We start from the raw sequence: 16,651 nt of genomic DNA, 5'->3' as shown, positions 1-16,651 counted from the left end.
AAATACAGTTTGAGTGTACTTTTACTTAGATTGAGTACTAACGTTTGAAGCAGCTTAAACTCCTACTAAATGTTGGTTCAAAGGACACATGTTGTACTTTTGTATTGCACAGAATGTATTTGACAACTCTAATTTAATATACTTCATTATGTCTAAACCAATCAGAGCAGACTGGGCTCTGGTTTCAGACAGTGGGTGAAAAGAGGTGCTGCAGCACAGGCAGTATGAGAAAAATAAAGAGCTTTTTGGACATTAAAGCATGGAGACATGTCCCAGGAGCGGCAGAAAATACAAATGTGCACCTTAAAATGAGTCTAATTGGGCCCCTTTACCTCCTTGATTACTGTATTTACCTTGGAAATGGACTATAGCCTGTTGTGGTCTTGAACAGGACTTGATATTCTGGCTCACTCGACCTAGTTTTTAATTTGAATTGGAGTAGGGTCCTGATCACAGCTTGGACATTTGTTCTCTCATTTCCTACTCAAATACTAACTGTAAAATAGTTCAAATGTTTAGATACATCAGGTACATTTAACTGTGTAGAACTTATATGCAGGTTCTTTTACTTTCTTCCAACACTAAGGATTCACTTCCTCAAAACAGAAAAAGCACGTTTAACGATGACTCAAAAGCTGGCGTCACATTTTACACTCTTTTTCTCGGTTATAATCTCTTTGGGTCACTTTGATAGAGTCGACCAAACACAACACATACAATTAAACAATTGCTAGTACTGTTTGGTGATAACAAATAGGAAAGGAATAAAAACAAACTGCTGAGTTTGAGTGAGAAAGAGTAAAAAGAGGATTAAAAAACAAAGGTTTATTATCATTTTCTGCTGTCTTGACATAAATAAGAGTCAGTGACCTCTTAGGTTGCAGTTTGGGTTTATTAAACAGTTTATATAGTACAGTGTATATTTACAATTATGTACAAACATTTTAGAAATGCACATTTTACATTATGAGATTTATCCAGTGATACAAATATATAACTGCCAGTGTTTCATACTATAAACATCTGTATTATGGTATTTACATAACTGTACAACAATCTTCCTCTGTTTTCAGTGCAAAAGACGAACATTTCCATATTTTTAAAGAAGGTGGAAATAAAGTCACAATGATAACAGTACCGATCTCAAAGAGCCAAGGTTTAGATATTGCTCACAAAGAGGAAATGAAAAGAGCTTCAGTCAAGATTTTTAAAAAGTCACATGCACAGGAGAAACTGCAGTCGAACGAAATACAACAAAATGACAATATTGATATTAAATGTGCTTTCCAACTCTCTCTGAGCCTCTCATACCCAATGAACCTTAGTATGACACAATATCAGGTGCTTCTCTGAGGTAACATCTTCAAAGTAACGTCTTGCAGAGGTGTAGCCGTGACCAAAAAGAGTTCAAAACAACTTTTGAATGTTGAGATGTTTCAGTAAAAGTTCACAGATAACAACAATAAAGCACACTGAGGTGAACATCAATAACTAACTCAAGACAACATCTTGAGACAGTAAGGCACACTGTTACACGACCCACAGTCACGTAGAGCGCTGTAAGCCACAGTGGTGAATGCTCTGTTAGTCAGATAATACATAAAGGTAAATCAACTGTACCCTATCGCATAAAACACCTTGAGGAATTCATCCTGAAGACCCTAAATCGTCTTAAGGGGAAATGTACATTCTGCATTTGACCCATCCTAGTGTTAGGAGCAGTGGGCTGCCATTATGTACGGCGCCCGGGGAGCAGTGTAGGGAACGGTGCCGTGCTCAGGGACACTTGGTAGCACTTGATCTTTCGGGGACTTGAAACCACAACCAAACCAGATCCCTATGGACTTCTCCACCACTGCCTTAAAGCTGCATTCACACGATACACGGTTAATCGGCCCTCTGTGCTGACGTTACTTTTCTACGAAATTGTCGTACTCAAAGTTAAAATCATTTAAAATGTGCCCTTGTTTACCACTGACTTCTCAATGAGCAACCAATCAGATAACAGCTGTATTTGGCGGCACAAGTTAGCAAGAGAGGTAACAATAGGAACTAAACTGAGCTTTAAATTACCGCTAGGCTCTTCTCCCAACCTCGAGATTGAGCAAAGAGCAAATCGTGACTGTTGTGACTGCAGCTTACTGGTTATTTTCCCATCGGTATGAGAAGAGTCTGCAGAACCTCGAGAGGAGACTATAATCGTGATGTTTAACTCAAGGTATTTTACACAATAGACATCCAGAAATATCACAGTAAACCCTTCCGTCACACCTCTCCGTATACGAGGCTCTCGTCAAACCAAAGACGAAGGCGTTTACTTTTTTGTGCAACAGTGGAGTTACATGTCATAAAAATAAGTCCATACAAAATATTTTACAGTATTCACACACATATCGTTTTTAAATAACAAATGACACTTTTGAAAACATACAAGTGAGAGCTTTGTACCATTTGAGAATAAAAATAAGTTATATGTGTATAAATAATAAGTGCTTGTTCAACTGTGGATTCTGCGGCGGCGTCAGTGTTTCTCCAGAGTTATTCTACGGACAAAGAAAAGAGTATTGTTATTTAAAAGCATGACTGAAAATGTAATAGGAATTGAAAAAAGAATGCTGAGTTTTTACCTTTTTGGAGCTCGTTTCGTGTTCGTTCTCCATGCATCCTTACATTTAACAAACGTGACCTCTTGTGTTAATTTCGTAGCCTCAGGGTCTTTTACACAGAACACCAACCTGAGAAATAATCGATAAGAACAGTGTGTATGAGCGCTTCATCTACAGAAATAATACACTTTATCAATGACAAGGTAAGTGTTTAAAGGTGGAATTTTGTACAAGTTACACTATTTTAAAAAATACTGAAAATGTGTGTTTTAAATATGTTTAGGATTCTGAAAAAGTCTCAACAGCTTTGTATCTTAATGTAATTTATATAAGACTTTTAAGACGTCAAAGTGCTTCACAGAGACAAACATATGCATGGGGAAATAAAAATACCAAGTATGAATGATTAAGTGGAAACCTTTGTACGATTTTTTGGGCTTTTTTTCATTGCCATAAAGACAAAGGCAATAAAAGTGCTTCACAAAAATATACGGATATGTGCATGTAGAAATAACATGGAATCAAATCAAAAAGCATGCCGTAAAACAGGTTGTTCAAATAAAAAGGTAACCAGGAGCACTTCTTACTTCTGTTGTGTCTCTCCGGCTCGGATGCGGATCTTGTGAACCTCCATGTTGTCGCTGTCGGAGTCCCCGGACCACCAGGAGGAAACCATGTTCAGCATGTTGGAGGCCGACCAGCCGTTCGTATCCTCCCATTTAAACTTCAACATCAGCAGATCTCCGATATCTTTCTCCGTCACCAGCAGGAACGAATGGGTCGTATTCGTCTCTAATTTCTCCTTCCTGCCAGATATATAAAAAAGGAAAGTTATTGTTCTACTCGCAGGAACCTTTTATTTAGCTTAGCCTCGTAAAGTCTGCACTATAAACTGTTATGTAACCACAAATAACAGGAGCGAATGCGGCCAAGTCGGCGGTTAAATTACTGTTTATAGTTTCTACTGTTTCCTTCTGTGGAGCTGTCACAACTCATAACTTGGAAGATGCAAGTCACTGAGCTGTAATTCTCTTGATTGAATGATAAAAAAAAATATGTGAAACCAATCTTTTAATGTCCATCATGTACCGGATAAGTCTGTCTAACGTCGAAGTGTTTATGGATCTTGCAAAAGTCTTCTTTTATTGAAATGGCAACAACTCAAATATATGAATACCCAGGCAGGGCATACTCAAATGTAAAAGTAAAAGCTTTTGCACGCTCTATTGCCTTACTCAACATATCCTTTGAATATACATAAGATACTGACATGTATAACCTCTGTTTAATGCAACGTGTAGAGCTTGTGCTGTAGTACATACACTTTCTGTCATTCATATAGGTTATAGCACATTCATTTGTGGTTAAATGCTAACTGCATTTCATTGGCTAGTACCTGTTCTCTGCACGATGACTAAATCTAATCTATAGAGGCTACACATTACTTCTTAAAAGCAAACACCAGGCTGCTAGTGCTGGTCAAACATGCATGTGCTATATCTGAATGTCACAGAGAAAACACTCATGTCCTATAATGCTAAAAGCATAAGGTTCGATACGCTCTTCATATATCAACTCAGAGTTTCTGTGAGAGTGTCGGTGTGCACCTTATTATTTTTGACTCACAGTTTAAGTTCCAGGTTTTCAGCCTCTCCTTTCGTCCCAAACAGCGAGACAGTGAGCGACGGCTCCATCTCCGAACGATTCACCTTACTGGAGAAGTGGATCTTCAGCTGGTAGTGATAAACTGCAGAGCAAGAGAGAAGTTTGTAAAACCATGCATGCTGCACACAATTAGATCCAGTATTTAGCAATACTGAGCTGCAGACAACCAGACTGTGTGCGTTAAAGGTTGCCGAAACTTTTAACAACTTCTTCCAACATTTTTAACAACACATTTAGGAATGACAGAGGTGGGATCAAACCACTCGGCTTTTTGGGAATACATATGCGTCAGGAAGTGTTTCAAGTGCCTCTTAAACATCAAAGTGTTCATTATTCTCAGTATTTACAGTCATGTTGAAGTTGCTAATGTGTGAAGGCTGACTTGAGTTGTAAAAGTGCTTTCAAAGACTCTACATGAATGCAGTCCATTTACGATTTTAGAACTTGCCATTAGACCTTGTTTTTGCAGCTTTATCGCTTCATCTGAGTAGGAAAGATTGTGTAACTTCCAACCAACTGAATAACCCGCAGAGCAAACAAACCCCACAATTGATAAAGTCCACTGACCTCTGAAAGGCATGGAGGCTCGTGTCTTGGTGTACATCTGCACGCTGCGCGCCTTGCGGACCTTGCTGATGTCGTAGCCCACAGCGTTGCATCGGCTCTTGCGGCAGCTGAGGCACATGCCGCGGTCGAACATGTCGGGGCTTCCGCATCTGTAGGCCTTCGCCGCTTCCTGCTCGTTCAGCAGAGAGTCGATGAAGAGGTGCACCGAGCGCTCGTGTTCACACCTCACTGCGTCTGTGATCGCTGAGGAGGAGAGAGGGAAACAACATTTAATCACACGAACGTAATTAAGTCAATTTCGTACTTTTCCATTCCATTACCCGACACGATTTACTTAACCTATCAACCTCAAGATTTTATGGTGTATTTGACCTTTTCTCCGCTGTGTTTGAAGCCCTTTGTTTATTTAAAGACCCGTTGTAAATGAGATCATTGTGCAACAGGAATTTCCAATGCTAAGACTAATGACTAGCAGCAAGAAGCTCCAGGGTTATAAAAGCTGCTGGACTGTGTGTGAGGCTACTAATAATCACAAGAATGTGCATTCTAACTTGTGACGTGGCTGTATGAATGTAGCTACGTAGCTCACTGTAGTGTGTAGTAAAGAGTTAGGGGTACATTTGTAGTTGTTCTCACCAAATAAGCCCAGGTTAGCGATCTTCTCCAGGGCCCCTCTGAGGTTGCATCCCGGCTGGAAGCTGCCTCCGTTGGGGTAAATATCCACGTGTCCGACGGGCTGCTGGATCCCGATGCTGAGACCGAGAGAGCCCCGCGTGAAGGTGTGCAGGACGTCCACGAAGTGAGCATCGTCAGGGGACAGACGTCTTTGAGCGTGCTCTCCCTCAAAGTCAGGACCAGCCGGGTCCAGACCTGCAGACAAATCACAGTTAACCGAGCTGCAACCAAATTAAACTGAGGGATGTATTATCATTAAACACTTTTACCAGTTATTCTTCCAATTTTATTCATTGCGTGGCTTCCAGCAAATCCTGCCACATGAGCGCCGAGGCTGTAGCCAATCAGGTGGATGTTCTCCAGAGGCATGTTGGTGGTTTCCTTAAAAAAAAGTTACACAGTTAAACATTATTCAAGAAATCAGTGAGACAAATACTCTCGTTAACTCCTCAGGCTAACAATAACAAGACTTCAAAATCACAACTTGTATTACTGCAGAGGTTTTTACACGTCCATCATGTAGTCTATGTTTGCAATTTGATTGGAGAAGAAATGCATAAGATAAATGTCAATGTGGAAAGCTGCTGTGTTTTCTAGCTAGCTGAGAAGGCCTGCTGTTGTATCTCAACAGGTGTGTTACGATAGGGAAGACAGGGTCTATGAGTTGTCACTAAAGCAGAAACTTGGAAGTGTTTTGGTTTGTTGTAAAGAATAACAGCTTTATTAGCAACTCTGTAATGATTCAAAACACAGGTGTGTTTACTTATAAGTGAAATAATAAGTTATTAATGAATATATTTTTAACCTTAAGGTCACATAATTCAAAGATTCAAGCTACAAAATGTCTTTCTCATTTGCATTTTTGATGACAAACAAGTGGAAAACTGTCTCCTCCTCTAAATGAAAAGTCATGTGTTATGTTTTGTGGACCTTGCACATTTTTTTGATCCAACTGACCTCCATCCAGTCGATGAAGCAAGCGATCTCGTGTCCGACCGCCTTGGTGTTCTGCGCCGCGACCACGTAGTGATTCTGAGCCGAGCCGAGCCAGTCCACCACGATGACGTTAGCCGTCCGCTCTCTGTCGTACAGCGCCGACACCAGCTTCTCCACCCAGCTCTCAAACATCCCACTCAACTGAGGAGAAAGACGGTCAAAACATTAGACTTCTCAAATTCCACAATCTCATCACTACTAACAAATCTTTGTACTTCTTGAAGGTAGTCATCCAATCATGGCAATGCTATTTTCAGGGTATGATTAACCGTATCGACTTCCTCATGTCTCAGGTTTAGTCCCAAGTTGTTTCCATTTATTTTCTGTGAAGTCAGGTTGAAAGTCATCACAACAGACTCAAGTTGACTCAAGTCTAGACCGCATTGACCTGACTCCAAACCTCTGTCTTTACAGCCTGTTCTTTGGTATAAACTTCAACTTGTTGCAGTGTGTAAATAAGGTTAGTTTTGTGATTCTGGCAGGAGTTGAATCCACTGAAATTTGTTGAAGTAATGATACACATCAGAGGTGTGTTTCTTTCTAAACCAAAGGAGAGTCATGTAAACAAAGCCTTGGGTTGTTGTCCAGCAGTGGCTCAGTAAGTAGGGGCTTGGACTGGGAATCGTAGGGTTGCCAGTTCAAGTCCCCGAACAGACTTGAAATATGGAAAGTGGACTGCTACTTGGAGAGGTCCCAGTTCACCTCCTAGGCCCTGCTGTGGTGCCCTTGAGCAAGGCACCGGACACCTCCAATCCCCCCTCCCCATTGCTCCCCGGGCGCTGCACGATAGCTGCCCACTGCTCCTAGTACTAGGATGGGTTAAATGCAGAGGACCAATTTCACTGTGTGTGCTCTGCTGTGTGCATGCATGTGACTAATAAAGAGGGTTTCATCCTCTGATTCTATCCATCTTTTAAAAATGCAGACATGTCACAACAGGCGGAAGCATTACTGTTGCTCACCGTCCATCCGTGGATCACCAGGAAGGTTTTGGAGGTGCTGTTGAAGCTGCAGGCTGCCAGGGACTCAGGCTTTCCAGGAACGATGTAGCACAGGTCATCATCGGGGACGGTTGGTTTTCGGAGGGAGAATTTAGTCACGGTTTGATTGCTGTCGTCATTTTGGTCAAACAGGTCCTTCAGAGGGTCGAGGAAGTTACCTTGAAGATAAATTAACTTCATGAACAAAGATAAGAAGAGATTCCTGTGTCAAGCTGGTGTTTCTCAGATGTGTAAATCTAATCACTGGCTTGGAGGTCCGACACGCCTGACTGGCTAACTGAGTGACTGGCTCCAATAAGCCCCATGGGCCCCTCGGTCTATGAGCCTCCACCTTAGACAAAATCAGTCCTTGGGGGTTACAGGAGTTCACTTGGTCGGACTGAGCTCCATAGAAACCTCGCAGAGTTTCTCCAGCTTTGTTCCTGCCTCCTCACTGACTATAATCTGCACAGGACGGTCAGCTGACTCGACTCAACTGGGGGCTGTGCAGCTTTCCAGAGTGGGGGGTTGGGGAAGAGGATGCAGGGTCACAGACATGTATAAGGCTTACATTGGGGAAAGCATTGAAGCCATATTACAAACGGAAATGTAATTCAAAGCTGCACTTAGAAAACGTAATTCATGTTCAGTTTGGTGGAAGGTTTCACCACTTTTCTTCCTCTAGTGCTCTCCAAAAGTGAAAAGCATTCCCATGTCTCTAATTAAAGTCAGCTGATTTTACTGAGTAGAAGCTAGATATTTGCCAAAAAGCACAAACACAAGTTTAGTCATAGACACGTGATGTATACTATCTAATGAAGACCGTTAATGTCATTCTCACAGAGCAAACGACACAACTACTGCGCGTAAAATGCCAATAAATATCCTCCATTGCCCTCGATTTTTTTGTACATAGCGACTATCTGCATCAAACTCGATTTAACCTGCCTTTTCTACACCAGCTTGTGTGGAGGTGAGTGGGTGAGAGTGGATGAGCAATAAATTTAAACTCACCAAAAATAGAATCGGAGAGCTCTTCTTCCAGAGAGGTCACATACTGCACAGCTGCATTCAACACCAGAAAGTACAGAAACCGAACCCTCCACGCTTTCATTTCCTTTCCCAGCTGTTTCCTCTCAGAGTAAAAGTCTCGAACAATGAAATCAATCAGTCGGATGTAGCTGCGGAAAAGTGTGTGTGTGTGGGTGTGTGTGTGTGTGAGTGTGTATTCCTGCTCGGAATAATGAAGTGCGACCTGTTGCGCCGGGAGCGCTGAAATCTGAACCACCTTGGACTGTATGCGTCTTAAATAGCTCCTCTGAAAGGCCATTGGCTGCACTGCCCCGGGAGGGGAATGGAAAATGATGTGTAAAGTAAATCATTAGACTGGTTTATTAGAGTGATGTCACTGGTTGGCAGGTTAACTACTCATTAAAACCAGTAAACTGTGTTATAAGTGTTTCTGATTTTATGACATGTGTGATTCCACCAGTTAACCACACCCCCAACACGAGGAATGAATGACTGATGCTCTTAATTTATTAATTTACTTGTATGATGATTACTCCATTAGATGAAGAATATGGTAATAAATATCAATAATAACATTTGATTTGTAAATCACATATAAATTACACACTAAAAGACATGTGCTTTTTATTATTAAAAAGAAGAGAGAGGTGTCAAATAAGACAGGGGCAAACATTCAGAGAAATTAAATAACATATAAAATATTATACATAATATTAAATATTTTAAGAATAATAACACATTTTAGGTTGAAAACAAACAAAAATAGCTTAAACAATTTAAAAATCATACAGATTATGAATAAAATAGAAAAAATAATTAGTAACTGCTTTATTTTATATAACACATTTAAGATAAGAGGTCATTTAGTGATCCCAAACTAAAAATGTAAGGCAAAGATGCAGCCAAATACGCTTTAACAAAATCCGATGATACCAGATGAAATGTGTGTATTCACCACTTTGAGACCTCCCGGTTAATATGTCTTCAGTATATAGAGTCTGATTTGAGCGGTAGACTGGAGAAGCAGGTTGTTAGAGTTTCAGGAGAGGAGCCATTGTTGTGCCCTCAGCAGAAAAACGTAGAATATAACCGCCACTGTTTACCAACATGGCTGACATTCTGGGGCCCATGATTCGCTGCTGTCATGGCATCAGAGGGCAGATACAGAAGACACACCAACATGCCTCTAGCAGTATTATCAGTGTCCTTAGAGCTTGCATGTATCAGGTTTGACCTACTTGTAGTGTTTTAAACAAAAACACTGTCATTAATCATGCATTGTCAGTACAGGCTAATAAAACACTGATACTGATTCAGCATTACGCTCGTGCACTGCACAATAGATGACAAAAAACTGAAATCCATGTAGACGTGTTACATGGTCTTGTCATGTATGTTGTCCAAACATGGTGCCTTCACTATCCACAATGCGACTGGACCACCCACAGGTTGGTGTGTTATGCTAGTGGCAGCTAATGTAGCCACGAGCAGAGATGAGGAGCGGGCTGCAGACATCAGGTAAACTCACCTCTTTCTAACTCCACACCCTAGAAATATCTTTCTTTTGCACATATGTGATCTTTAGTTTCAAACCAACACTCGAATAGATCTATTTCTCCATTTCTCAGACTCAGTTTGTCCCTCTCTCAGTCACAAAAACTATACACTGCCTGTTAATGTACTTTCATGTGTAAAAGTTGTTGAATTTTCCCTTTAATTTCTCTCTTTATTTAAGAATCTTATATATTAGAGATTCTTAAATTATTTTTAAATAGATGTTTTGATTAATTAAATTTAACACTGAGAAAATATTTCATTTTGAATTCAACTTTTTATGGCTTTCTAAAGTTTCCTTCTTTAATCAGGATCCGGTGCTGAGTCTGGCATGATGGCATCTTGGCAGACTCCCTGGTATTACAGCAACATTTGGATGGCGTGTGTTAAATTTAGCAATCATTAAAGCGTTTTTGCAATGAAACTGGCACTCACTCACTGCTGATATATCAAGTTCTTACATTTCTACTACTTCAAAACTCTGACCTTTACCCCATTGAGTACGCACTTCACTTATTAACTTGGGTAAAAATGTTGGTACATGCCAGCTGGGGATTATGTAACGCTGGGGCAAGAGTAGCTGGCTTTACAGACGCTGGTTTGTTGCATAAAACACTAGCTCCAGATGCCAAGATTAACTGGGCAGGAGGCCGATGAGGCGCTGGTCGGAAAGTTACAAGCCTGTGAAGGACAATGCAGCAATAAAGTTCACAGGAATTGTAACATGTGGTATAACGAACCACTGACTTTGTGACTAATTATCTGGAAAAGTGTGATACCAGCGCCGCAATTAAAGGGACTCTTAACACATTATTGCAATCTACTATTACTCCCGAATCGCCTTTTTATTGTTTGGGTTAAAAGCCCTTCGGATGTACATGCAGGGCTTTTCATTGAAGGACAACTAGATCCAAGTCTTTAGCTCCTGCTCATACCATGAAAGAGGTACAATGCTATTGGGAGTCTCCCTCTCCTGTAGTGTGTTGTCACAGTAGAGGCACAACATTCAAATATGAACCTGAAAATGACCCTGATAGTTTCTCTTTAAAGGTGGTTAACTCAGGAAACTGTGCAAAACAAACAGCCTTCAATGTTTCAAGAGGATGATTCACAATATATCAAGAAAAGAAAAAGGGATCCTCCAGAAACCATCAGCAGGTGACAAACACCAACACATCTGGTCTGCTGCCCACAGCGCCACGGTAAGAGCGGTGGAAGACAGGCAACGAAAAGAAGAGGTCAAAAGTTAGGTAGAAGGATGGAGTGCAAGGCTTTCTGGAGGTTCAACAACACAATAGACCTACAGCTGCAAAGGAAAGCACTACACAAAGCTTTTTAAAGCGGCAGAGAAGGCTAGGTTCAGAATAACAACTCCTGTGGATGGTGAGCTGCAGGCGGTGTCGGGTAGACGTCTCTGTTCACGTGTGTTTACAAGGGGCGAAACACCCATAAACTGTGGTCTTAGGGTGGTGACCCTGCAGCGAACTGAGCAGACACCGCCAAAGGTGTGGCAAGCCCAGACAGACTATAACAATTAACACCTACTGTCAAATTAAAAGGCTGTTTATAGAAAAGGTTTCTTAAATGCATCTATTAAATCTACTTTTAGCCACGAGCTTACAGACCGTTCAAGGGTAAAAAAAACTTGATATCTACTCAAGTAAGTCCCATGAAATGATGTTCATTTGTTCATGATCCCCAGAGGATGGCTCCTACTGAGACTTTGGTGATCCCCCAACACTGCATTTGAACCGGTGAGCCTCTTGTTCCGAAGCCAGGGCCCTTCTCTGACCCATCATATTTGACTCTTGACTTTTGGTTGAGAACTAATTAGGGACTGTCAGAATGCTAACATGCTAACTCAGATGGTGAGCATGCTTTACATTACACCTGCTTAGCATTTTAGCATTAGCATTTCACTAAGCATCACTGTGCAGCCTCACAAATATGCTACTGTAGCTGGACGTAAGACTCTAAGTCCTAGTACATAAGGAATACAGATATGTAGCACCAAAAATAACAGCTCCGTTGATAAAATAATGATCTCAATGTTTACATATTGTTCTTAAAACTCATGCTGGTTTACAAGCCATTGAACAATCTCATGTAGACTTGTTAATGATGGGGTTTACTAACCCTACATCCCTCTGCTTTGATCTTGTCTACCAGGTTTGCAGCATCTGTAGTCCACTCTGATTGGACCAAAAAAAACTGCTGTTTCAGTCATTTAGCCTCCCACGGTCTGCATGTGAGGACAAGTCTTCACACAATTAACATTCTTCACTAACCTGCAGATATTGGCAAAAAGCCCCAAGCTTATGTCCACCTGAAAATGTTGTCATGCGAGACAAAAAAAAGTATTGGATGTGAAGTGTGTTTTTCCGCTAAAAGAAGAACAGTCCACACATAGTAAGACACACACACACGCACACACACACACACACACACACACACACACACACACACACACACACACACACACACACACACACACACACACACACACACACACACACACACACACAAAGACTTTGCTCCCACAGCAGACCAGCCTCAGTGTTTCTCTTCTGTACAAATGGCGTAATTTTCCTCGAAAAGCAGTCAGTGTGTTTGAATTTCCACTGATCGTGGTTTCGAGGGGGTGATGAGGGATGAATTGGACACCAGACCACTACAGCGATGTCCGTGCCAGCAGAAAGTAAGAGGGGACAGGCAGTAACTATTACTTTCAATGTTTGGAGGCAACAGAATGACTTGACTTTATTATTCCAAGACTTTCCTAAGCTGATTTCTAGGAAAGGCAAAGGACCACATGTTGTACAAATACACGTTTGAGAATTCCCTATGGACACACACGAAGAACACTCCAGGCTCCAAATCTGCGCAGGCTACCAAACACCTAGTCAGTGTCAAAACAACATCATGAGGCAATGTTTGCACAACATATCTGTTTTGTAGATTTTCAATGTTCAAAAAGCTCTTTATGTTTCTCATACTGCCTGTGCTGCAGCTCCTCTTTTCACCCTCTGTCTGAAACCAGAGCCCAGTCTGCTCTGATTGGTTAGCTGGACTGGCTTTGTGTTGACTGGTCAACCGCTTAGAGATGTCCCGCCCCTTAGCCTATGTAATGGAGCGCTAGACAATAGAAGCGCAAATGTTTCAGAAGTAAACAAAGGAGTCCAATGAAGGTGTTTCCGGCAGGGGGGGAACAAAGGGATTTTAGGCTTTGCAGACCATTTACATGCACTAAAACCTATAGAACACACTACAGGAAAGGGGAAACCCCAACTTTTATTGGTTGTCTATAAGAAAACTCATAATGCCGTTGAGCAAAAGGAAACATACAGAATTTTCAAAACACAGGTGTCGGAAATGTCAGTGACAGATCAGAGATGATTGTGGATGAATTGATGATCCGAAGAAAACTTTGTATCCGAGCTTTGGAAAACTTGAGAGAAGTGCAAAGCTGTTTTTGTTTAAGATCTGATCAATCCTGAACTCTAAAACAGCCAACAACTGTAGCAGATTGACCTCTGTAGTGTCAACAATGATAATCTCCGATAAAGAAAAACAGCAGGATATGTTATTCACAAAAAATGTTCACTTCTTTGATTTTCTCCAGACCCCAACAGTTGCTCAATTGCAGAACAAGAAGCCAAACGGGAATCTCTTTCGGGGAACTAATCCTCAGACTCGAGGAATCAGAGATACACAGATTCTCTTTTCTCTTCCTTTTAATACTATGTTTTCATTCGGTGTTACGTAATCTGTTTTGAATTTCTAGCAAAGCTGGCTTAGTGATAACAACCAGCTATAATCCCGCGCTATTGCACGAGGCTTTAAGGGGCTTCAGATGTTGGTGGAGTGACAATGACCTTAGTGTGTGACAAGCACCACAGATGTAAGCCATGTGGTAGCGGTAGTTCATCTTTAAAATATCATCAGAAGCTTATTTAAAGACCTTTTTCACAACTTTTTGGCACTACAACAAGATGTTTGATGAGCGTCTTCCCTATATGTTGGTTACAAAGACTTCACAGAGTCTCTACAGGCTGCCCGGTGTGTAATATAACTGCTGTTGTAGTGTTTTGCCGCTGTACAAAATGTAGGTCTCTCCCGTTGAAGCTTTGAGACCAACACACAGCTGTTGCAGATACATGCTTAGGGTCACAGCTGTGCGTCAAGTGCCTGTGAAGTATGAGCTGTTATGCAGCCTGTGTGAACAGCTGTTTTGATAGAAATATAAACGGATCTGTTCCATCAGACGTGTGTGACAGACGGCTGAAACACAAGGCTTACTGTGCAGGCAAACAGTCATCAAAGTAAGGCTTATATCACAGATAGCTATGAGCATGAATGGTTTCATATTATTGATGAAGTCGAGATATCAACTGCTAAATTTTTAGTTATGGCAAGTTGAATTAGAAAAGTACAATCAAAGAATCAGAAAAATCAGCCTCTGTTTATTCCATTGGTGCCTCCAAATCTAAAAGGAAATCATTTGGGAAGATGGTGAGTGTGAACAGTAACGGCCTCGATTAAAGCATAGGTGAAAGGGCCAAGGAAGCACCCAATTACTCCAAATTAAGGGGTAGATATTACATATTACATATCTATAGTAGCATTATCTCAAAGTACAGCTGAGGACAACAGGACTGGTTGTTAGGAGTCAAAATTAGGAGTCAATGTAGCTCGAAAGCTGCCACCATCAAATCCCACCAAAGTGATTAATTGTCATGCCTTAAGTACTTGGAGGATGCGTACCAATCTAAATAGCAGTCTGTGCAATCTAGGGAAAATAGTTCACACTGACGTTGCCGGTCCTAAAATTATGACGCTGGTGTAGTTTAAAAATAGTGGTCATGGAGCTAGTGTCAGCTACTTTGAAGGGGAATAAATGGCAACTTGCACTGCATTTCATTTAAACATGGAGCCTTCATTTTCCGTAAAGATCAAACCTGTGTCCAACAGAATTGCTTGGTGACAACAATCTAAAAGCCCATGGTGTCATTATCCTACAGCCATTACATTGTGCGGTTAATATTTACCTCATAATAATAAAGTTAGGCCTAATACCCTACTCTAATCCACGCATTCATCACGTCAAGACTGGACTATTGCAACAGCATCCTGTATGGCTCAACATCCTCAACAAACCCCAACACATCCAGAACTCTGCCGCTCGCCTCCTCACACACACCTGCTCCCGAGACCACATCACCATCGCCCTCAATAACCTGCTCTGGCTCCCCGTCCGTCAACGAGCACATTTCAACATCCTCCTGCTAACCCACAAAGCCCTCAACAACCAAACCCCCTCCTACCTCAATGACCTGCTCTATCACCACCACCCCCTCCCGCAGCCTTCGCTCATCAGAAGCCGACCTCCTGTCCACCCCCACACGAACTGAACCTGGGGTGACAGAGCCTTCTCCATCGCTGCCTCCACCCTCCGGACTCCCCACCTTCAAAACACTGACATAAACTCAACTTTTCAGACTAGCTTCTAAGGTGTGATTGATGACATGTCCTTGTGATCAATGTGGTTTTATTGCCCGATTTCAATTCGACTTTCTATCTTATTTTTGACCTCCGTAAAACGTCTTTGAGCACCCGATTAGGCTCTTGATAAATAAAAGTATTATTATTATTATTATTATTAGAGATAAGGCAGAAAGGCTGTCCATTGCCACAAAGAAATGCTTTGAACCTGTTTCTCAGTCCTTAAAAATCCACTCTGTACATTGTGTTCTGCTGGGAAACACATGTGTCTGTTGACAATAAAACCTCTGCAGGTTACTTTAAGTCAAGCTGCTCAGTGGAGTTTCTCCTTGGGAATCACAACTGACTGCATTAAACTCAACTCAATACACAGGACTATAAATCAGAACCACAATAGCACGTATACACTTCTGTACATCGCTAAACTGTTACTGGTACTGGATGTGTATTTTGTAAATTGTGTCATTTCTAGTTTTAGTATTTTGACCCATGCTTCTCGAGTCATATTAAGCTATCTTTGGCTCTTTACTTGCTGTACCAAATGTACATGTACCCTCTCTGGGATGAATAAAGGTATTCGGATTCTGTAGTTTATAAGAAGTCTGATTAGTTCAAGGCATAATAGGTAACTATTAGCATTGATGGGAATAGATTGAAGGTCTTTTTCTGCATACATAAACACAGTATACACTTTTGAATACCCAAAACTGGTTTCATATGGACTAAAGTTTCATATTAAACACATTTTAATTGATTTTCTGTGTTAAAGTTCATACATTTCTTGGTATTTCCCACCATGACAGCCTGAATCAAGAAGCCGTCAGCCTCCAGGTGTTTGGGCATAACCCTCAGTCAATGGTATTTTAATATATATGATTTAAACGGATAGCCGGACAGATGTTTTATATCGGATCAACGTCAGACACAGAGTTATATGCAGTCCATGTTTGGAGAGGGTCCTGCAGTGTTTGTCACTCATGAAATGGTAAGGACTTCCTGCCATGCAATCTTTCGATGATTTAATGTACGACGTTTTTAAATCCAAAATCAACCGTAGTCAGAAATACTGGAACA

The 16,651-nt window shown here is 41.2% G+C and overlaps 1 protein-coding gene across 1 annotated transcript; it reads right to left on the bottom strand.

Moving 5' to 3' along the window:
• Positions 1 to 873: 873 nt before the first annotated feature.
• LOC134869662 (lipoprotein lipase) lies at positions 874 to 8,778 on the bottom strand. The gene is made up of 10 exons (XM_063891489.1): positions 8,504 to 8,778; positions 7,472 to 7,668; positions 6,471 to 6,650; positions 5,783 to 5,894; positions 5,475 to 5,708; positions 4,839 to 5,081; positions 4,233 to 4,353; positions 3,194 to 3,412; positions 2,628 to 2,735; positions 874 to 2,543 (listed from the first exon to the last, which is right to left on the bottom strand). The coding sequence occupies exons 1-10, from the start codon at positions 8,601 to 8,603 to the stop codon at positions 2,522 to 2,524; spliced, it is 1,536 nt and encodes a 511-aa protein (XP_063747559.1). The 5' UTR covers positions 8,604 to 8,778; the 3' UTR covers positions 874 to 2,521.
• Positions 8,779 to 16,651: the final 7,873 nt, after the last annotated feature.

Source organism: Eleginops maclovinus, chromosome 9 (assembly GCF_036324505.1).
Source record: "Eleginops maclovinus isolate JMC-PN-2008 ecotype Puerto Natales chromosome 9, JC_Emac_rtc_rv5, whole genome shotgun sequence".
In the NCBI taxonomy this organism is placed as follows: domain Eukaryota; kingdom Metazoa; phylum Chordata; class Actinopteri; order Perciformes; family Eleginopidae; genus Eleginops; species Eleginops maclovinus.
This window is presented reverse-complemented; position numbering and strand designations above follow the sequence as displayed.